The sequence below is a fragment of the Dothidotthia symphoricarpi genome, assembly GCF_010015815.1.
Source record: "Dothidotthia symphoricarpi CBS 119687 unplaced genomic scaffold P153scaffold_13, whole genome shotgun sequence".
In the NCBI taxonomy this organism is placed as follows: domain Eukaryota; kingdom Fungi; phylum Ascomycota; class Dothideomycetes; order Pleosporales; family Dothidotthiaceae; genus Dothidotthia; species Dothidotthia symphoricarpi.
Genome location: NW_022985020.1, coordinates 637626 through 657037, shown reverse-complemented (window position 1 = coordinate 657037; position 19412 = coordinate 637626). Strand labels below are relative to the sequence as shown.

At 52.8% G+C, this 19412-nt stretch overlaps 8 protein-coding genes across 8 annotated transcripts; 3 read left to right on the top strand and 5 right to left on the bottom strand.

Annotated features, from left to right (window-relative positions):
- Window positions 1-856: 856 nt before the first annotated feature.
- On the bottom strand, window positions 857-1347 carry P153DRAFT_47852 (uncharacterized protein). The gene has a single exon (XM_033673223.1). It carries the CDS (start codon window positions 1189-1191, stop codon window positions 913-915), a length of 279 nt encoding a protein of 92 aa, XP_033522468.1. The 5' UTR covers window positions 1192-1347; the 3' UTR covers window positions 857-912.
- Window positions 1348-1836: 489 nt separating this feature from the next.
- P153DRAFT_367977 (glycosyltransferase family 2 protein) lies at window positions 1837-4052 on the top strand. Its single transcript, XM_033668404.1, has 4 exons — window positions 1837-2140; window positions 2207-3052; window positions 3162-3492; window positions 3550-4052. Exons 1-4 carry the CDS (start codon window positions 2076-2078, stop codon window positions 3703-3705), a joined length of 1398 nt encoding a protein of 465 aa, XP_033522467.1. The 5' UTR covers window positions 1837-2075; the 3' UTR covers window positions 3706-4052.
- A 2742-nt stretch (window positions 4053-6794) lies between these two features.
- Window positions 6795-7243, top strand: P153DRAFT_47826 (uncharacterized protein). Its single transcript, XM_033673222.1, has 2 exons — window positions 6795-7169; window positions 7217-7243. The coding sequence occupies exon 1, from the start codon at window positions 6840-6842 to the stop codon at window positions 7146-7148; it is 309 nt and encodes a 102-aa protein (XP_033522466.1). The 5' UTR covers window positions 6795-6839; the 3' UTR covers window positions 7149-7169; window positions 7217-7243.
- Window positions 7244-7819: 576 nt separating this feature from the next.
- P153DRAFT_367973 (uncharacterized protein) lies at window positions 7820-8575 on the bottom strand. The gene has a single exon (XM_033668403.1). It carries the CDS (start codon window positions 8447-8449, stop codon window positions 7967-7969), a length of 483 nt encoding a protein of 160 aa, XP_033522465.1. The 5' UTR covers window positions 8450-8575; the 3' UTR covers window positions 7820-7966.
- A 948-nt stretch (window positions 8576-9523) lies between these two features.
- Window positions 9524-10732, bottom strand: P153DRAFT_319338 (uncharacterized protein; the record flags this gene model as incomplete). Its single annotated transcript, XM_033665083.1, has 2 exons — window positions 9916-10732; window positions 9524-9828 (listed from the first exon to the last, which is right to left on the bottom strand). Coding segments are annotated over exons 1-2 (1029 nt in total), but the record flags the coding sequence as incomplete, so codon positions are not given.
- A 195-nt stretch (window positions 10733-10927) lies between these two features.
- Window positions 10928-13379, bottom strand: P153DRAFT_367972 (uncharacterized protein). The gene is made up of 4 exons (XM_033668402.1): window positions 13290-13379; window positions 13203-13240; window positions 13078-13105; window positions 10928-13026 (listed from the first exon to the last, which is right to left on the bottom strand). Exons 1-4 carry the CDS (start codon window positions 13362-13364, stop codon window positions 11188-11190), a joined length of 1980 nt encoding a protein of 659 aa, XP_033522463.1. The 5' UTR covers window positions 13365-13379; the 3' UTR covers window positions 10928-11187.
- A 179-nt stretch (window positions 13380-13558) lies between these two features.
- On the top strand, window positions 13559-15055 carry P153DRAFT_367971 (3-oxoacyl-reductase). The gene is made up of 2 exons (XM_033668401.1): window positions 13559-14248; window positions 14336-15055. The coding sequence occupies exons 1-2, from the start codon at window positions 13911-13913 to the stop codon at window positions 14796-14798; spliced, it is 801 nt and encodes a 266-aa protein (XP_033522462.1). The 5' UTR covers window positions 13559-13910; the 3' UTR covers window positions 14799-15055.
- Window positions 14956-19393, bottom strand: P153DRAFT_367969 (DNA repair protein rad50). Its single transcript, XM_033668400.1, has 5 exons — window positions 19337-19393; window positions 19191-19218; window positions 19051-19141; window positions 15216-19004; window positions 14956-15164 (listed from the first exon to the last, which is right to left on the bottom strand). Exons 1-5 carry the CDS (start codon window positions 19338-19340, stop codon window positions 15156-15158), a joined length of 3921 nt encoding a protein of 1306 aa, XP_033522461.1. The 5' UTR covers window positions 19341-19393; the 3' UTR covers window positions 14956-15155.
- Between the last annotated feature and the right edge of the window lie 19 nt (window positions 19394-19412).

The window sequence follows — 19412 nt, the reverse complement described above, 5'->3', positions numbered from 1 at the left end:
GCTTCTGTGACATTGTTTTATTTTAAAATCCATGAATTTTGACACTTTCAACAGAAGTATACAACACTGAGACGAAGCACTCGACGCAAACATTTTTGTATTACCCTATGGCTTCACAAGCAAACTAACCGTTGAAAAAACTCAGAATGGGCCCAAGGCACTGTGTAATCCGGTTGAATGGTTATAAATTATTGACGTCGGTGAAGCCAGTTGGTTATGAGATAACCTAGAGGCTCTCTGAAAGTTTGACCACCGGTAACTACATGTGCCGAGTACCGGTAGACGCACACAGCAGTAATTAGAATGCATGTCTCCATTCTCTCTATATCCAGCTCTGATCGCTTCGCGAGGAAGCGGGAACATATCCGACGCAACCACATGCAGGCATGCCGAGTTGAGAATGACGCAGTATGCAGTCTCCTTGGCAACAAGCTTCCATACCTTGCTTAAGCTTCGTGGAGGACAGTAGCTCAAGACGTCAGAAAACAACAATGACAAAGATCACGATCGCTGTTCTATAATCGTTCTAAATATAGAAATTTCCGAGTTTCGAGTGTGGATACAGTTTTGAACGTTGCACAAGCGAAATTTCGTGTGAGGAAACTTGAATGGGAAGATGCGTAGCAAGAACTTGACGCTCGATCGCACGCATACTTGCACCCTGCGATATATGCACGGGTAGTGGTTCGACACCACTACAAACACCACAGATGGGGCGCGTATGTCTTTCCGCGGGCCGGTAGCTTTGATCTGCATGAAGTAGGTATGCATCCCGTCTTTGCATACAGGACATGGGGTTGAAATGAAACCCGCAAGCGGACGCGGAACATGCTTTTCTCCAGCCGGTGCGGGTATCCAGCGGCTCAGAGAAATTGATTGAGTGTGCAAACACGACGGAACATCTCTTCAGTCTCATTGAAGGATTTTATACGGTAATGTGTCCGATGGAGAGAGGTTGCTAGGTGTCATACACCCGGAACCCGGGGCTGTTGTTGCTGGGGAAGCCAGCCAAGCACAGGCAGTGGTGGATACGCCACCACCCGACGAAAGCACATGGCCATTAATTTGCCTCGCAATTCCTATTACGGTTTCTGTCATGTCTGCTAGGTTCGAGACGAGCGATGGCGACCAGTGCCTGTAAGATGAGGAGACGAGCGAGACGACGAGACTGACGATGGTCGTAGGCGACATTGGAGAGCCGTACGAATCATCCGTAACGGCTACCTAGTATGGGCGCAGAGACGAAGACGCCAGCCCTGCTGCCAAAGGCAGTGGGCGCGTATCAAGGCCATTACGCCATGCCTGCGACTGTACTCCGCCTGCAGCGGCTACTGCATGGCACGACACCAACTAACTCATTGGAGCCATGCGCGATTAGGGCCTAGAGCCCGGTGATCTGAGATGGAAATGTCGCCAAGATGGGGGCCATTATATTGGCCCTCGATCATCAGCCGCATCGTTTGCTGCCCGCGCGTACATGGGCCTGCTCGTGACATGCTGGCGTCAAGAAGGAGCAGCAGCAGACGCGCACGACGCCGAGCGTGTCCTGATGGCGCCACGAGGCGAGAGGCCGCGGGGCAGCAGTGTGATGCCCCAGCAGCCACACGCCCGGAGGGGGCGAGCGCGGGGCGGTTGCACACAGGATAGGCTGATCAAAAGACGCAATAATATGCAGTCGATCCCTGAAGGCGCTGTGTCCAGGGTGCCCGGATTATGCGAGCGATTCAACGGCCTGCGGGAGACAAGCATGACGCTCGAGCTCGCTCGGCGCTATGACTATTCCCGAATCGTCACCCACCCTTGCCTGCCTCTGGAATTTTGCAACTACCTCATGCTCCGGCCAGGTTCACACTACCCCAAAGTCTGCTAACGGACTGACCTGCAGCTTAAACAGCGCCGGGAAGCGAAACATCTCCTCGCCGCCCTAGCCCGCCCGCAACTATGTGTTTAAATACTCACGCTTCCGCTGCTTCCCCGACGCAAGCGGATTTACACTCCCACCATTCGATGTGATCTTCGTCCCTTTCGACTGTCGTAGTTCACCGTTCCGTACTGCACGCTCATTGGTGGCCGCCATGTTTTCCCTTTCTTTCGGCATGTTTCCCAATTGGAGTTGGTTTTGTATCTTCGTGGCGCTCTTGTAAGTCAATGTGCCCAGCCTGCGCTTCTGCTCCCCCGCAACCAGCACACTGACTCGCTCTCCCAGTCTATTTCGATATGTCAGGTTATGGATCAATCTGGCGAGCAATTGGACCTACACACCCATCCATCCCGTCGACGACCCCACAATCACCTCAAAAGACATGACAGTCATCATTCCCACCGTGGCTGAGGATCTTCAGCAATTGAAGGAAACCATCCAGAGTGCATACCGCCTCGAGCCTTTCAAGGTGCTTCTGGTGACGCCCGACTCGCGAGTAAAGCGTGTCGATCAAATGGTTGAGGAGCTGGGCAAGCCCAAGCTGATAGACGTGCTATCCGTCAGCCAGGCCAACAAGCGCCGACAGCTGTGTCGGGCAATCCCGGAGGTTGAGACCAAAATCACGCTTCTGCTCGACGACGACGTCTGGCTCCCCGAGAAATTCACAAAATGGATGTTGGCTCCTTTCGAGGATCCGCGTGTTGGAGGAGTTGGGACAAATCAACAGCTACGTCGCTGCAACCGCTCGAGCATCTGGGAGTTCCTTGGTGCCATCTACCTGGTCAGAAGAAACTTCGACTGCACAGCCTGCAATTGGATTGATGGTGGCCTACCGTGCCTATCGGGTCGAGCCGTGGCGTATCGGTCAGAGATCCTCCAAGACCCAAACTTCACCTACGGTTTCACGCACGAGACCTGGGGTAGCGACCACTTCTTGAACGCTGATGACGACAACTTCATCACACGATGGCTCTTCTCGCACAACTGGAAGATCCAGCTGCAAAACCACCGCGAGTGCGAAGTCGAGACAACGCTCGAGAATGATTCGAAATATCTCCGACAATGCCTGCGCTGGGTGCGTTCTAACTGGAGGAGCAATCTGACCAGTATCAGTGAGCCGCATATGTGGAAGTGAGTAGCTCCGATGTGCGCGTCCTTCGTGACGCGCCAAGCTCTGCCCCTCCCCTCTCCACTCTTTCGCCGACTCGCGCTCGCTGCACTTGCTAATATCGCGTCGCAGGATGTACCCTTGGTCCATGTACGCCGTCTTCCAGACCACCGTCACGCAATGGGCTTTCCTCCTCGATTGCCTTCTATTCGCTTCCGTTTATTTCGCCCTGTCTGAAGCTGGATACTACGCTGCAGAAGATTATGATCAGCCCCACACCGAGAAATGGCAACGAACCGTTTTCTGGGCTCTCTTCCTTGCTCACTGGGTCTTCGCCAAAATTATTAAGCTAGTTCCGCATTTGTTAAGAAATCCGGGCGACGTGCGCTTCATCCCGGTCTCCATCCTTTTTGGTTACTTCCACAACCTAATCAAGCTGTACGGTTGCATCACTGTCACAGAGGTACGTTTCTAGCCCCACCCCTTGCTCATCGCGCGATTGCTGACAGTTGGACTCCAGACGACATGGGGCACTCGCGAAGGTGCAGATGCCGACGACAACATCAGGATGCTACCAATACCACCCATGGCGACTATCACGCCTCCTCTCACACCTCCTCCCGGCGACCGCGTGCTCCGCGAGCGAGGCGCAATTTTTCCTACTGTTGTATATTGAAAGAGCTTTTTCATTTTGATTAGCCAATTGAGCGCCTTGGCGAGTTTAGGGAGTCGTAATGTTAGACGCTCGACGATCCGCACCATCACTCTATCAGCATATGATCGATAGGGGAGTGCGTTGTATCCATACCGACGAGCACCGGGTTTAAAGTTGCTCTTGGGTCACCAAAAACGGGACGGTCCAGATACACGGCGTTAAGGCGGCTTTCGATCATCGATCTTGCAAAGTTGTAGCGAATTTCTTCTTAGCCATTTCAGTTCAGGCATTTTCGAGCGTTCACGCCCTGTAGTCTATGCAAAAGCGTTTTAGCATCTTAACACTACTATCTATTACTATTATCGTCGTCCTTCGAGTTCCTCCGGCCTATTCCCGTTGCTCATCTAGAACTTCGTAGTCTGCAACGGCCATCACGTGATTGAACCTGAGTTGTCCAGGGGCGTTGATAGTCTCTCCTGTATGCGGGCAACACAAACTCAAATCGTACTTCCGACAGTTTCGACCTGCTGCTTCAGGCAACTATCGTGAACGCACGGACTTCACTTAGCGCGAACTGTCACCCATCCAACGACATCGTTTTCTCCATATTCCCACCCACTTATACTCGTTGCTGGACAGCTCAACTGTCTAGGCTGTGCTCGCAAGTGGAGCGGCACACTATCAAGCCTAATTCATCGCACTATAATCATGGACTAGAGGCAATATTTCCACTAGGTATTTCTCGGCCCACAAGAAGCGGTTCAAGGGACCCCTCCAAGCGCATCTCCAGTTTCGGCCGTCGCCTGATAAATAGCGGAGGATTATCAGCAAATCTTCGTACCAACAATCACCGAGGACGCTAGTTGTGTCTGCACTGCTACCACTTACACAACGTACCTTTCTCATGGTACATCTACACTACCTACACATTCGGGGGTCGCTTGTACCTCGCGCGTCTCTGTGGGTTCCGATGGCGCTGAGAGGTCGAGAATCGAGAGTACTAAGGTGTGCTAAATCACAAGCGGCTGCATCCTGCGGGTCCAAGTTGGGACTCACCGGCCAGGGGGCACCCCAGCAGCGCCGGAACTTGTAATGCACTCTTCCATCGATGGCCCTCCGCGGCCATCATCGTGCATTTGGGGACAATTCAGCCCCTTGCCCCAGTGCCCACGAGCACTCAGGAAAATAAGGTCGATTGCAACAACTCGGATACACATGCGAGAGCTGCCCCAGATTTCACGCGAGTAAGAGGAAGGAGACCCTTTGTCAAAACCTTATGCTAGTCATCTCCCGCTCCCGCCGGCTGTGCTCTGAGCATGCCTCAGCTTGTGCGCTACCTAGGTATCTGCTCGGCGCCGAAGGCGGTGCAACGCCAGTCTCGATTCTTTGCTGTTCGTCATCGCTCCTCACGACTACGCAAGTAACATCCATGGCAGTGGGAATGCAATTACTGTGCAGTACCTCTTCGATGTAGATATGTCATCTTGATGCATGCAGGCTTCTGTGGCCCGGATCCCGAATGCAGCTGGACGCGAGACCAATCCGGCACGGACGGGAGTTTGACACTCGCATGCTGCAGGCAGGGAGAAAGGAACAAGACCATTGGTACCTGGTCAATCACAACCACTTCAGGTGCAGAGGAGACAAACGCTAAGCTTTAGCGAATACGGCGAGACAAAGAATCGAGATTGGAGTGCTGTTGGTGGCTGCATAGAGCTCCTACGTGCTCCCATGACCCTTCAAGGTAGTCCTCGCGCTCTTAATGACAACAAAACCTCTTAGCAAGTAAGCAGAAATGCCTGCACCGATTTTCATAGGTATTCCGCTTCCTGTTAGTTGTCAGAAGCTAAGTGGCTCGCCGTACAGATGGGTCTTACAACGAAAACTCTGCTTTATCGCTCCATACGCAGAACCCACTACCTCGGAAAAGTCATCCGCAAAAGAAGGGCCGCTCGTCATCCAAAGTCTTCAACACTATGATTGAGGCCGCTAATCTACAGTCTATTGCCTACAACGCATCTTGCGTTGAATTTTCTCACGAGCAGATGCTTTTGTGTCCTTCGCTGAGTTGAATCAAGGCAATCAATCGGCACCATGTCAGTCCCTCGTCTCTTGACAACATCTTCTACATTCATGTGGAACCAGCAGCCCCATTTCCCCTGTTATTCGAACGCTCCACTCGTCCCTTGCAACAACTTGATACGTTCCACTGCCGCCTATCAATTTCTCCAGCGGTTCTCTGATATAGCGTCTCTATCCACATCGACTGCGCCGCCCAGGCAAGCAATCCATGCCAAGTCATGAAGGAGATCTGAGATCTGACAGACTACTCGGTTCTCGGCCTGTGCAGACTACACCTGTCAACGGTCCCAGATCCAAGGCTTCACTGGCTTACTCGCGTGAGACTCGCACGCGCTGTCTACCAAAATGACAATGGACCCTGATCAACACACTCATCGATAAGGTTTCGATAACAACTTGGACAGGGCAACCTCGGGTACACCCACCGGTTAGCGTTCCGTGCCGGGCAAGTTCACTGCGAACCCAGATCTGAAGCTGGCGCGAATCGGTCCGAAACGAGTCAGTGGCATTTCTGGAGAAATTTGCCAGCGACTGAGCACCAGACGATCATCACACGACAAAGTGTGGTAACTGTTATGTCGCAAAAACACGTGAGAAGTATTGCGAGTCGCGCGTGAGGCTCTTTTCTGAGTATCATCGGTCGTGTGAGACCGACGATGTCCGATACAGTATTGCCGGATGAGGTCCCCACTATTTACGAAAGTTTGTTAACGCCCTTTCGTCATCCACCTTACTGTGCAGGATCTCACAGCTCTATGGGGTTCTAGGATTATGCCATGTACATTGTACCAAACAACACTCAACACGTCGTCCCAGCTTTATTTGTTTTATTCGTTCAGCTTCAACTGCAAAAGTGTGTACACACTTTGTACGACGATCCGGGTGTTTCCGATCAATCATCGTCGCTCTATCAAGCTAAAGCATATGTTTTCCACAAAGAGCTCAGGCACATGCATGGCAAGATTGTACATCGGACATAATCGCGAGAAATTCTAGTTTGGATTAACTTATCATCATGGTGTCGAAACGGACTCATACCAAACATCCAATGAGACTCATTATACCACGCATGCATGCATCCACAAAAAATCCAACATGCAACTGCAACAGCACTTTCAACTCCCCGCCCCGCTCAGTCCCAGCCACACCCCACTCTCTCGCTCTCTCCCAGCAGCGAAAAAAACAGTTCCACTACCTGCGAATCTCGGCGAAGACGGCCAGCCTCTGGTAGATGCTCCACTGTGTCAGATAAATTTATTTCTCACACTAAAATGACGTGCATTCGGTCAGTCCGCTATCCGGGTGCAACCAATCACTTCTCCACATTCTGGTCCTCGCTTACAGTAGGTTTCTCGTTTTACCCCACCATCCGCTCAACATGAAGTTGGGACCAGAAGTAGAGGGTCTCTCTCCCTAGTTTAATGGGATTGACGCTCACTGACACGACCAGCGCTTACGCGTATGGGCTCCGCTCTCCTTCGAACCAGCATGATAGCTTGGCAACGCAAACTCCCATCATCTCGATCAACATGTATGTACGTACGTATGTATGCAGAGGGAGGTACTAGAGATACGCAAAAAGGCACAGTGGGTCCACGCGCGCGAATAGCGCGGGCTATTTGCAAAACACGAAAACGGGGACTTTGCCATTGGCGCGGCGGCCGCGCCACCACATAGCATAGAGCCATGTTACTTAGATAGATAGCTAGCAATGTATGTACATGTATAGTAATGGTGTGTATGTATGGCTTACTTGCATGGTATGCATCCTGTTTTCACGCAGTGCCCGTTTCAGCGATGCAAAAAGCGCACGCCATACCCAATAGGAGGAGTTCTCCCGAGATCCTCTCTTGTGCTTTTCCGCGACGAGGGCCTTCCCTGTACCCCTGGACGTGCTGGTACGTCGCCATCTCATCCGATAGCGAGAGCGCGGCAGTCGGAAGGGATTGCTGTGGTGTACCTTTACCCACACTCACACATGTGCACGTGACTGCCCGACTGGCGTGTTGACACGTTTTGGTTGTTGAGCTATCTACTGCTGCTGCTCGCTGCTCCTTCGGCTGTTGTTTTTCCGTTACCCCTCTTTACCCTGCCTCTGCCTGCCTGTCTGCTTATCTATCTTGCGCGATGTACGATGCAGATGTGCACTGCCGCGTTTTGCCAATTGGTATTTTTTCCTTGTCTACTCTGCCGACTTGGCTCAAGGGATGGAACATGTGCAGACGTGTCCTTGTCGTGATGTGATGATGGGCAGATAATAGTCTGGGGGGCTGGACCGCATGCGTGAGCTTTGGTCTGAGTCAGTAAAAGCATCGATCGGAAATGCTTGGAGAACTGCGTGAGACTGGAATAGGAAATTGGTGCTGCATTTGTAACGGGCATAAGGCATGGGCGTGGGTTTTGATCGGTGTGCGGAGGTGTGAGGTTGCTGTTGGTGTGGGCTGTTTACACGTTCTCGTCGCTTGTCCTGCGTGTGGAGTACAGGCTGCGGCTGCACGAACTTTGATAATCTACGAGTTTCTACTTTTATCTTATTGCATGCATGCTCTTGCAGATTGTCACGGTATGCAAAGTGTCGAATAGAGCACCAGAAGTGCGATTGCTCGATGGTTGAGATGGTTGATTGAACAAGCAATGGAGGCCCAAGGCCGACCATATGCCCAAGAGTAAATGAAATGGGCATCACAAAACGTTCAACACATATTTGTTGGCTTGGTATTCACCCTGTGTAATGATAGCGATTATTCCCCTAGAATTCGTTTACCTGTTACAACCTCAAGCACGAGTATGCTTGAACACATGTCAGTCCTCTGTATGAATGCCGATTGAAAACATGTCTCGCGTGTAGAGATTGTTGATATATTGACTAGCGATAGACAGGTTTATACTTCAGAGAGACTCAATTAATAAACACTCACACTATTCAGTCTAGTCAAAAGTTTATTCGGCTTGTTCATGCCCATTCAAAGCTCAGAGGCCGTATGAACAACTTCTGTAACCTACTATGAACACTATCACGAGCCCTATCAAAACCTGTTCTCGTGTTTGTTGATTTTCAGTGCATTCATGCTTGACATAAAACCACATAGTCGCAACATAACAAAAGGCACAGCATTGTAAAGCAGTATACAAGCCGAACCCTGACCCGTTCACACACAGCAACTGCCGACAGAAGTACACACTGATAGACCAAGTTAGACACTTTCACAGCATACGCACAACAGCCCAATAGATAAAGGCGAGCACTATTCCGCGGAAGCAAAGGTTTGTTCGGTGTAGCGATACCCGTGACTAAAGCTCAAAAGCCCGAGTATCGTCTAAGAGACCATTCGCGTGTCTACTACGATAGATAGTTCCTCATACACAAATCTAACTGAGTAGACTTCGTAGTACGCTTCACCTAGAAAACTATAGCTTCGGGGCATCACTTACGGTTGATGAAGAACACAATACATTTTTGATCTTCGAGACAACACGATAAAGTTTGATTAGTCGCGCTCGTAGTAGATCAGCAAAGCATTTTCCATGACCTCCAAGCTTCAGTAACAAACACCGCTACACCAAACACAAATGTGACCACACCAAATAGTGCCCATCCAGATAACCAATACTTTCTTCCCACCAGGCATCTGCCCACAAACAACATAAACACCATAAACTTCCCCTAACTATCCAAAGCATAGGCCTCCCCCCCAGCCCCACCCCAAACCCTCTCCGCCTCCTCCCCACTCATCCCCCTTTCCCTCACCCACTCCTCCACAGCCTCAACCCAAAACGCCCAGTTCCCCGCCTCGCCCTTCGGCCCCCCGACGTTGCACACAGGCCAGTCAGACCCGAACATGATGCGGCCGGGGAAGAGGTTTACGACGACGTCGAGCGTTGGGCGGAGTGCGTCGAGCAGTGCGGGAACGGTGGATGGTGTGGGAGAGGGAGTGAACTCGTTAAAAGGGCCGGAGAGCTTGATGTAGATGTTTGGGTCGGGGGCGAGGCGGGTGAGTGCTGTTAGGTATTGTGGGGTTGGGGTTGGGGAAGCGGGGGAGAGGTCTGGTTTGCAGAGGTGGTCTGTGGGAGTTAGCACTGCATGGAAGAGTGGGGAGAAGTGCAGGAAAGCCAAACGATATAGAGATATATGAAAACAGGTCAACATACTCAACACAAACCTCACCCTCGCCTCCCCACCCCCCTCCTTCTTAGCCTCAGCCTCCCTAACCCGCTCAATCATACCCGCCACCTCCCCCAAAACCCCCACCCCATCCCGATGCACATCAACCCCAACATCAAACGCCCACCCCTTCCCTCCCCTCCCCCTCCCCAGCAACACCATATTAGAAACCCACTCCGCACTCCCAGTCAGCCTGGCAACCTCCCCCTCCCCCTTCCCCTGAAGCAAGAACCGGAACCCCACAATACGCGCCCACAACACCGGTCCCGCAACCCGCTCCGCAATCCGTAGATAAAGCTCGAACAGCGCAGTAGAAAGGCATAACGGCGCCCACACAACAGCGCCCTTCATCCGCGCAGACTCTGTGTGGCTACTAAACCCGTCGCCCTCGGCTGGTGCATTCTCCGCGATGCGGCGCAGGAATCGGAGCTCCTCGAGGGGTTGTGCGGCCCAGGATTCCAGCGCCGCCTCACTGCTTTGCGAGAGGGAGTGGCTGCTGCTGCTGAGCTCAGCGGGCAGCGCAGGCAGATATCGGTCTGTCTCTACGTAGATGAATCCTGATGGCGGGGGCGTGGCGACAGCCTCGTAGTCTGTGATTCCGTGGCGGGCGGCGAGGAAGTGGTTTGGGGTCATCCATGCGTGGTCACGGGGGGAGGTGGCTGTTGAGGGCCAGAGGTGGATGTGTGTGTCTAGGAAGTTTTGGGGTGGCATTGTGGGGGGTTTTGCGTTTGAGTGGGTTGAGGTGTGTGTGTGCTGGGTTTTCGTTGCTTGGATGGTGGGTATTGGTCTTGTGGGTTTGCTGTGTGTGTATGGGGTTGAGGAATGGGGGTGATGGCGGGGATGTGCTGGGTCGGGGTGTCGGGGGAGAAGGGTCCGAAGGAGGGTCTTTGTCGAGTGTACGTTCTTTGTGGCTCCTGGAAGCTGTGAAGTTTACACTACAACGTATATCGAAATGCACGTTAGGCGTATACAGTTGAAACTTTAGACATCAGATTTCTACACCAATCTTATATGTAGTTGTCTAGGTGTTGCAAGATTTCGCTGCAGTTCAGTTCCGTTCAACGAACCAAGATATATGACGGGATGCAGGTACAGTTCTCGACGAGGAGAGTAGGCCAGGAAGTGATACAAGGCAGCATAGCAACATAGTCGCAACGCTTAATAGCATTTTCTGGCGTACACCAAGTTCCAATTTAACGTCATTCAAACCTCCATCAAGCCCCGTCACTTTCGAACATCCCCTCCCATTACACTGCACACTACGCATACCCTCCCCCGCTCCCCACACCCAGCATCGCAACAAACGTAGCCTTCCCCTGGCCCCCTACATGCCCCAAATACGCACCCAACTCCTCATCATCGCCGACTTCCACCACAACCTCCTTCTCTCCCGTTGCGTCTCTATAAGTGATCAAGCCCTCGAGTTTCAGCACCACGGTGCCGGGATGCTCGCGCATCGCCAGAGTATGGATTTCCGTCACAGAAGGGGTGTGTAGGAGGGAGAGCCATACGCTTTTCGAGGGAAAGGCTGTTGTGGAATGGGGATGTAGGCGGAAATAGATTGGGAGGGGTGTTGAAGCGGCGGTCGAGGCTGAAGTGTAGTATGTCTGGTTGTGGGACATGTAGGTGTCTTGAGGGTGGTGGTGGGGTTGTTGGGAAGCGTGTTGGAGTTGATGTGCAGCTTGGTGGTATGTAGGCCCGGGAAGAAACGCAGCGTCACTCGCGGCTAGCAGAAGCGAGGGATCGATTTGCAGGTCTGCAGTTGGGGATGTCGCCGGCATAGCGGGGTGGTTTGTCTGCATGGGATTCGCGCTCTGTCGACTCAGGATGGAGGGATGCGGTGGCACAACTGGAGGCGCTGGGCCTGGTCCAGGACCTTGATGCGACGACTTCCTCTTCGACGGGTCTTTCGCCAACTTCTCCTGTTGTTGTCTCTTCATGACGTCTCGCGCCAATATCTCGACAGCCTTCAGCTTCCGTGCATACTCTGGGTCTGCCTCGCCATGTGCAAGCGCTCTTGTGAGCAGTTCAGATTCATCGACCCATGCCTGCTTGAGGTCTGCCCACTGCTGTTCCCCAGCCTCGTACTTGTTGGTGAAACTCGCTGTTCCAAGCTTGACGGCGAAAGCACTCCTAGCTTGTCGCGTGTGTTGTGGATTCAGGCCAAGTATGTTCTTCGCGTCGAGAAGACTCATGCGGTTTTCCATGGTGCGCAGGCGCTTGGTGACGTCCATGCAGATGACATCAAGCGAGAGTGCTCTCTGGCCCTTGGGTCTGAAGACGGCCTCATTGCTTTGTAAAACTTCAGGCTCATGTTCAAAGACGTTGGACAGATGAGCGCTCTCGCGGATGAGCCGCTGAACGATGTGCGTCCATTTCTCAGGTCCCGCAATCGTCTTCTTGACGACGCCTTCTTGCTCGCAGATGGCTGAGAAGCGCTCCCGCAACTCGCGATACATTTTGTTGTCCAGGCCAAGGTGGGCTTTCGCCTCGTCGATGGTGGTCTCTGACGGGAAGCGTGGAGGCTCGCCTGGAGCGTCTGCTGGCAATCCTGCCCAGCCTCGTGTCCGACGCCGCCGCTTGCGCGTGCGCCATTTCTCGTCGCTTTCGATTTGTAGTTGTTCTTGTCGCAGCTGTTTCCGTAGCGCGGCTTCTATGTCTGGAGGCGACTCGTTGACCTCAGGCTCGGGCTGGGACATGGACGGCTGCAGAGCGTGGGCAAGCTCATGGTCCAGTTGCTCCTGGCCGGTTTCCTCTTCGGAGCTCTCCTCGTTGCTGGAAGAGTCCTCGGCCAGTATCGCGTTCGCAAGCTGGTTGATCAGGCCCTTGCCAGATACCGTGTTCTTCCTGGGCTTCTTGTTCTCCAGCACCGCACCCTCTGCATGCGCCTGTCTCTTGGGTCTTGGCACACTCTCTCGAAGCAGCAGCTTCAATCTGATGCGCAGCCTCATCAGCTCGCGGTCGCTAATCTGAAAGCCCTCATTCTGCAGCGTGTCGACCATGTCCTTTTGCGTGTAATTCTGGGCCCATAGCTCATGCAGGCGGGCGACGAGAGCGGGATTCTTGTGCGCCAGGTTCTGCTTGCTGAAGTCCCATCGCTAGGCCGAGTGTCAGCAACGCGCAACGAGGTAACAAACCGAATCACGTACTTTGAACTGGTTCTGAAAGGCACGCTTGCTAGCGCATCATGGTCAGTAGATGCCGTTGATGATCGTGAACACGCCGCTCGCGAATATCTACAGGCGACTCAAGCGTCCAAACACGCAAAACATACCTCGGCGAGAAACCCCTCAGCTCCCAGTAAGAGACAACCTATAGTTATATCAGACGTAGTTGTTGAGCTGTTGTATAATTCTATTACCTCGTCAAGACTTTTCTTCTCCTGAACATAGAGCCGATAACATTCACTCTCCTTATCGTCCCAGTTGTACACCATCTTTCGGCGCTGGGGAGTGGGGAGTTGGAGGAATTGCGGTCATTTAGTGAATGGCCCTCCATAGCGAGCCGCCAAGACTGTTCTTCGGCTCTTGCTTGACTGTGAAAGCGGGAGGTAAACTGCACTCTTTATAGATCCTACAAGCTGCAAAACCGCACGAATAAACTTGACAAAAGCGCTTTCTGAACCTATACTGCTAGAAGCCCATATCCAAGATTCATATATTACTCTTATGTGTAATTGCCTATCCATTGCAAGGTTTCACTGCATCTTGGTTCCTGATACGCCAAGGCTGTCCTCGGCCTCAGTTAGTCCGACAAAGCAGTCATGCCTCCATCAACACTTTCCCCTACCGCGCTCCCCACAAGGGACGCATACCTATCATAATGGCGACGCTAGAACACTCTTCACAAACCCATCATAGCTATCATAGCCTCACCTCCTACTCCCCACTCCTCCAACCGCCCTGACCTTAACCGTGACACCACACTTCCCGACTACACCACACTACACGCACCCCGCAAAGCCACCCCACCACCCCCCACAATGGCACAACTCCTCGCCAACAAATCCATGGCCATAACCGGCGGCGCAACAGGCATCGGCCGCGCCATCGCCCTCGGGTACCTCACCCACGGCGCAAACGTAGCAGTAAACCACTTCGGCGACGCAAAATCAACCTCGCAATTCCAAACCCTCCTAGACGAAGCCGCGCAAGTCCTCGGCAGCGTGGAAGAAGCCCAGAAAAGACTCATACAAGTCCCCGGCGACGTGGGCGATGCGGAAACAGGCAAGGCGCTCGTGGCCGCCGTGGTGCAGAAATGGGGCCGCTTGGACGTCTTCATCAGCAATGCGGGGATCTGCGAGTTTAGGGATTTCTTGGAGTGTGTATCCCCCCCCTTTCCTTCCAAACACGCAGATACTCCATCCCAGCCAATCCAGAAACACCACGGCTGACAAGTATGAACCAGAATAACGCCAACCCTCTGGTCCCAAACCCTAACCACCAACCTAACCGGCGCATTCAATTCCATCCAAGCCGCGGCCACCCAACTCTCCCAGCAGACCCCCCCAGGCGGGTCCATAATCGGCATATCCTCCATCTCAGCGCTCGTCGGCGGCGCGCAACAAGCGCACTACACGCCCACCAAAGCGGGCGTATTATCGCTAATCCAGTCCGCCGCGTGCGCCCTCGGTCGCTATAATATCCGCTGCAATGCGCTGCTGCCGGGCACGGTTAAGACGCAGCTCAATGAGAAGGACCTCGATGATGAGGGGAAGAGGAGGTATATGGAGGGCAGGATTCCGCTGGGGAGGACGGGGGTGCCGGCGGATTTGGCGGGGCCGGCGGTTTTCTTGGGGAGTGAGTTGAGTGCGTATGTGAATGGGGCGCAGCTTCTGGTTGATGGGGGGTTGTTTGTTAATCTGCAGTGATGGGGGTGGGAGTTGGAGGAGTGGATGGGATTGATGTTGAAGTTTACTATATGCTTTGTTGAAGATATTGTGGTACCGGCCTGTTTCCATACGTGTTGGGTTGGATAGAATATGCATGGGCAGGGAGACCTAACAGGAGACGTCTCAAGAGCCATAGAAACGTATGTTTTGTAGTGTCATTGTCTGTGTAGCAGTTCATCATGCTAAATACTAAACCAAGACCTACATGACAATGAAGAAAGGAAAGAAAAAAGGGGTATTTACTGCCCACAAAAAAACGCCTGATCATACCCATTTCCCACCCCTTTTTCTTTTCTCCAGCTACATCTTCCACATCAACTCACTCACTCACTTCAGTTACGAAACCTATGCAAAGTCAGCCAATTCACCTCCTCATCCCCACCATCACCCACTCACCTCCGCAATATTCTGCCTCTCAATAAAGCTCTCCTGCATGGCATCCCTACCCACCCGCCAATAAACATCCGTATAATCCGCGCAATTCATCTCGCGCAAAAACTGCTCGTCATGCGTAATAACCAGCAACTGAAAGTTCGCCTGCTTGCGCCTCATCTGAATAATCTGGCTCAAACTCTCCGCCAAGCCCTTAATATTCTGCTGATCAAGATTCGTAGTCGGTTCATCCAGCGCAATGAGCCCGCAATTCGTGCCGAAGCATTCCGCGAGCGCGAGACGAATAACGATACTAGCGAGGACTTTCTGACCCGCGGAGCAGCGGCCGCGCATGTCCATTTCCGTGTCCTGCTTGACCATGACGACGCGGTAGTTGTATGTTCTGTTCCCGCGGCCGTCGTGGTCGGACGCGATGCGGATGGTGTCTACGTCTGTGCCTTGGTAGGCGTTTCGCCAGAGCTCGGCGATGATGCGGTTGATTTCTTCCATTTTGAGGGAGTGGTATTTCATGATTGCTTTGTCGAGGGCGCCGGCGTAGCGGCCGAGGTCTTCGATGGCGGCTTTTGTTGTTTCGACTTTGATGTGCGAGGAGCGGTATTGCGTGCTGGCGTCTTTGTAGAGCGTTTCGTATTCTTGCATCAACTCTGTTAGTTGGTCGTCTTTGTTCTTCATGTCGCGCTCTACGCTGGTTTTTTCTGTGTTGAGCTGGTGGAAGCGTGTGTCCCAATGATGCGCCTCACGCTCGTAGTGCTCTTTGTCGCGTTCGGCGCCATGTTCTTCTAGTTTCTGGATTTCGACCTCTAAAGTTTCAAGAGCGCGCTTGGCTTTTCGGTAGCGGAGGTTGTCGCTGATGGAGCGTTTCGTCATCTCCGTGTCGCGCATCGAATCTTCCATCTTCTTGACTTTGCGAGTCACTTCAAGCATTTCTGTTTCGATCCGCGCAATTTCACCTTGCAGGTTCTCGATTTCCCGATGTGTGCGTGCGAGCTGCTGTGGGCCTCCACGACCAATGTATGCGTTGATTTCCGTGTCTGCTTGGTTGAGTTGGCGGACGCTGTCAGAGAGCTTGGACGCTTCGTCGTGGGCGCGCTGCACACGTTCATTGCCTCGACGGTTGATGTCGTCGTACTTGTACTGAGCCTGTTCAATCTCGGGTACAAGGTTCTCAACATCCTTGTCGAAGTCACGCATCGACTCTCGCTGCTTGTTGTTCTCGGTTTTGAACTCCTCGATACGGTCAGCAAGAGCCCGCTTCTCCTTGAGTTTAGACTGTGCGTTGTTGAGCTCAGCGTTAATATCGCGAATACTCAGTTCTAGTGTGGTAATGGTATTGCGCGACTTGTCTCGGTTGGCGGTTAGTTGATCAAGGGCAGTCCTTGCACTTCGGCTGTCATCTGTGATCTTCTTCAGATCGGCCTGAACTGCATCAATGCCTCGAGACAATCCAGCAGCCTTCTGCGTTCGAGTGAGCTCCTCAATCTGTACGTCAAGATCGCGTGTCCTGTTATAGTAGCCAACGATAGTCTGAACTTCCTTTGACAGTGACTCGACTTCCTGCCTCGCGGCCTCCAGGTCGTGGATAACGGCATCCTGATCTTCAAGTTGTTTATTGACGCTCTCACGCTCTGTCGTTAGTTGAGTGAGCTCAGTTTGAAGTGCTGGTATTTCAGAATCTCGCAGACGGATGGCGAGTTCATAGCTTGGCTTAGCATTGCGTGCCATCTCCAACTCAGCAAGCAGCTCCTCTGCATTATCGCCTTGCATGTTCCTCTCGGCCTTGGTAATGATGCTCTCCAGCTTGGAGATAAAGCCTGCCGTAGTAAAATGCTCGGACCTGTCGTCGTGAAGTGATCTAGCACAGAGTCGACACACGTTATCTTTCTCGGCTGTTTTCAAGCACTGGCGCATGTACTCAACCTGTGCCTCAAACTTTGCCTTATCCACCGATGACCCTTCATAGTCTTCCTCAAGCTGCTGCAGTGTCTCGTCAAAGTCGGATATATCGTCCTTCTGAACGGAGTCTTTCACTATCTGTTCGTATTGCCGATGCTCTGACCGCTTCTTCTTGAGCTGCGACTCAACACTTGACAGCTGGAAGTTGATCTTGTCGAGTTTCGTCTGCGCGATATCACGACGCGATCCTGCTTCCTTGACTTTGCCTGTCTTCTCAGAGAGAGCCTGCTGGAAGGTAGTTTCTAGTGTAGCAGGATCCCACTCCGAGTCAACGAGCTGCGAGATACGCTTGTTGTGCACTTTCTTCATCGTATCGAGACTATGCTGCTGTCCCTGCAACTCATTCCGCGCGTAATCGATCGACGCAGACTCACGAGCTTGCTTTGTGGCATCGCCGAGCTCAGTCGTCAGGCGCTCCTTCTTGTCCTCCAGGGTTCGTACATCGCTTGACGTCTCCCGGATTTGCTCATCATAACCTTCACTAGCAGCCTTTGCATTTGCGTCATTCAGTTGTTCCTCAACATCTTGCTTCTTGTTCTGCAAGATGGCTTCACCACCTTCGTCTGCCTTGATGTGGTTCATAGTTCGCTGCAGGTCAGAAACGCGCTTGTCGTTGTCCGCGATCTGCTTTCGCGAAGCCTCTTTGCTCTGACTTAGGCCTGATTTACGTGTGTTGAGCTGGCTGAGGTTATGCTGAGCCTCACGCAGATTACGCTGTGTATCTTCCCGGGCACGTTCAAGAGTCTTGTTCTGGTCCCGAGACATCTTGTCAAGGATTTGTTGGAAGCTGATCACTTGCTTTTCGGTGATGTCGTAGTCGTAGCCACGGATAGAATGGCGCTTGGCCGCTTCCTTGATCAGGTTTTCGCGCTGTTGAAGCTGACGGTCATGCTGCTCTTTCTGCGCTTCGTACTTTCCAATTTCGGCCTGCTTCGCACCAAGAGAGCCGCGATTGTCTTCCAAATCGTGCTTGAGGTCGCCGTATTGGTGGCGGTGCTCGTCTTGTTGGGTAGCGTACATGGAGACTCGTTGCTCATACTGGTCGAGCATGGACTGGAGCTCCTCGTCCGACTCAGCCATGTGCTTCAGGTTGTCTTCGAGTATTGCCACGCTCTCCTTGTTGGCGTCGAATGTGATGCGCTTACCGTTGAGCTGGGCAACGATTTGCTCATATCGCGCTGCGTGGTTGTAGGCTTCATTGGCCTTCTCTTGGGCCTCGGTGCAGTCACCGTCTGTCCGCTCGTATGTGCCCCGAAGCGTCTCGATCTCGTCGAAAAGCACAGCCTGACGCTTTTCACTCTTGTCGGCTCTGTCTCTGTCCTCTTTTGCGTTTGCTTCAATAATCTTGAGCTGACCCAGTTCCACGCTCTGATTCCTGCGGATCGATTTTATATTTTCAATAGCTTTTGTGTATTTCATTGCTTCGAAGATGTCGTCAAACTTCTTCTTGAGACTGGCTGGATCACTCATTGGCCATAAACTGTCTTCCTGGTGGCAGAAGATGACGTTTTCCAGGATGGCTTTCGACACACCAAGATACTGTGGGATGATCTGGTCCAGCTCGGCGACTCGGGTGGATATGGAGTGTTTCTCGCCATCTTTGATCATGAGCAGGGAGCCCTCCAGGGTCTTCTGGCTGCGTGCGTTCTTCTTGACGGTGACTTGGAGGTTGCGGGTGACTACCATGCGCACTCCCGATGTCGACCGGAAAGATAGCTTGATCTGGGCGAGGAGTTCTTTTTCATTTCGCAGCTTGGGGTCGTGGATGAAGGCACCTCCCGTCTTGCTGTTTGTGGGCAGGTCACCGGTGGTCGCATACTTGAGCGACTCGATGATGGTCTGTGTGGGGTGAGCTGTGTTGCTTGTCGTGTGGGGGCCAACTCACGGTCTTGCCAGAACCGTTCCAGCCTACGATGAGGGTGAGTGGCGCGGTGAAGACGATGGTTTCTCCTTTCTCGGGCCCGAACGAGCGGATGCTGGGCTGGTGAGTGGGGGGTTGGTGGGTGGTTGTTGGGGCCAGCTTACCCCTGGATCATCATGCGGTCAATCTTCGCTGTGGGTGGTGGTTAGTTGGGTGCAGAGGCTGTGGGCACGTGTTTTGCAATGATGGGACACATACACCTGGAGTGGGATTAGTGACACTTTCAGACGGCTATAACTGACAGCTACGTACATATTGGGAGGTCCACGCTGGCCGTGGTGGGCTTTCCTGGGTGTGTGTCTGCAACGAGAACGACGCGGTGGCCT

Coding starts and splice junctions, on each gene's coding strand:
- P153DRAFT_367971 (XM_033668401.1), top strand. CDS start 13,911: ATGGCACAACTCCTCGCCAACAAATCCATGGCCATAACCGGCGGCGCA. Junction 14,249..14,335: donor GAGTTTAGGGATTTCTTGGA/GTGTGTATCCCC, acceptor AGTATGAACCAG/AATAACGCCAACCCTCTGGT.
- P153DRAFT_367977 (XM_033668404.1), top strand. CDS start 2,076: ATGTTTTCCCTTTCTTTCGGCATGTTTCCCAATTGGAGTTGGTTTTGT. Junction 3,053..3,161: donor AGTGAGCCGCATATGTGGAA/GTGAGTAGCTCC, acceptor ATCGCGTCGCAG/GATGTACCCTTGGTCCATGT. Junction 3,493..3,549: donor GTTGCATCACTGTCACAGAG/GTACGTTTCTAG, acceptor GTTGGACTCCAG/ACGACATGGGGCACTCGCGA.
- P153DRAFT_367972 (XM_033668402.1), bottom strand. CDS start 13,364: ATGGTGTACAACTGGGACGATAAGGAGAGTGAATGTTATCGGCTCTAT. Junction 13,106..13,202: donor CTGAGGGGTTTCTCGCCGAG/GTATGTTTTGCG, acceptor ATGATGCGCTAG/CAAGCGTGCCTTTCAGAACC. Junction 13,027..13,077: donor CCTTTCAGAACCAGTTCAAA/GTACGTGATTCG, acceptor CACTCGGCCTAG/CGATGGGACTTCAGCAAGCA.
- P153DRAFT_47852 (XM_033673223.1), bottom strand. CDS start 1,191: ATGTCGCCTACGACCATCGTCAGTCTCGTCGTCTCGCTCGTCTCCTCA.
- P153DRAFT_367969 (XM_033668400.1), bottom strand. Junction 19,142..19,190: donor GACCGCATGATGATCCAGGG/GTAAGCTGGCCC, acceptor TCACCAGCCCAG/CATCCGCTCGTTCGGGCCCG. Junction 19,005..19,050: donor GGAACGGTTCTGGCAAGACC/GTGAGTTGGCCC, acceptor CACCCCACACAG/ACCATCATCGAGTCGCTCAA.
- P153DRAFT_47826 (XM_033673222.1), top strand. CDS start 6,840: ATGCATCCACAAAAAATCCAACATGCAACTGCAACAGCACTTTCAACT.
- P153DRAFT_367973 (XM_033668403.1), bottom strand. CDS start 8,449: ATGCCCATTTCATTTACTCTTGGGCATATGGTCGGCCTTGGGCCTCCA.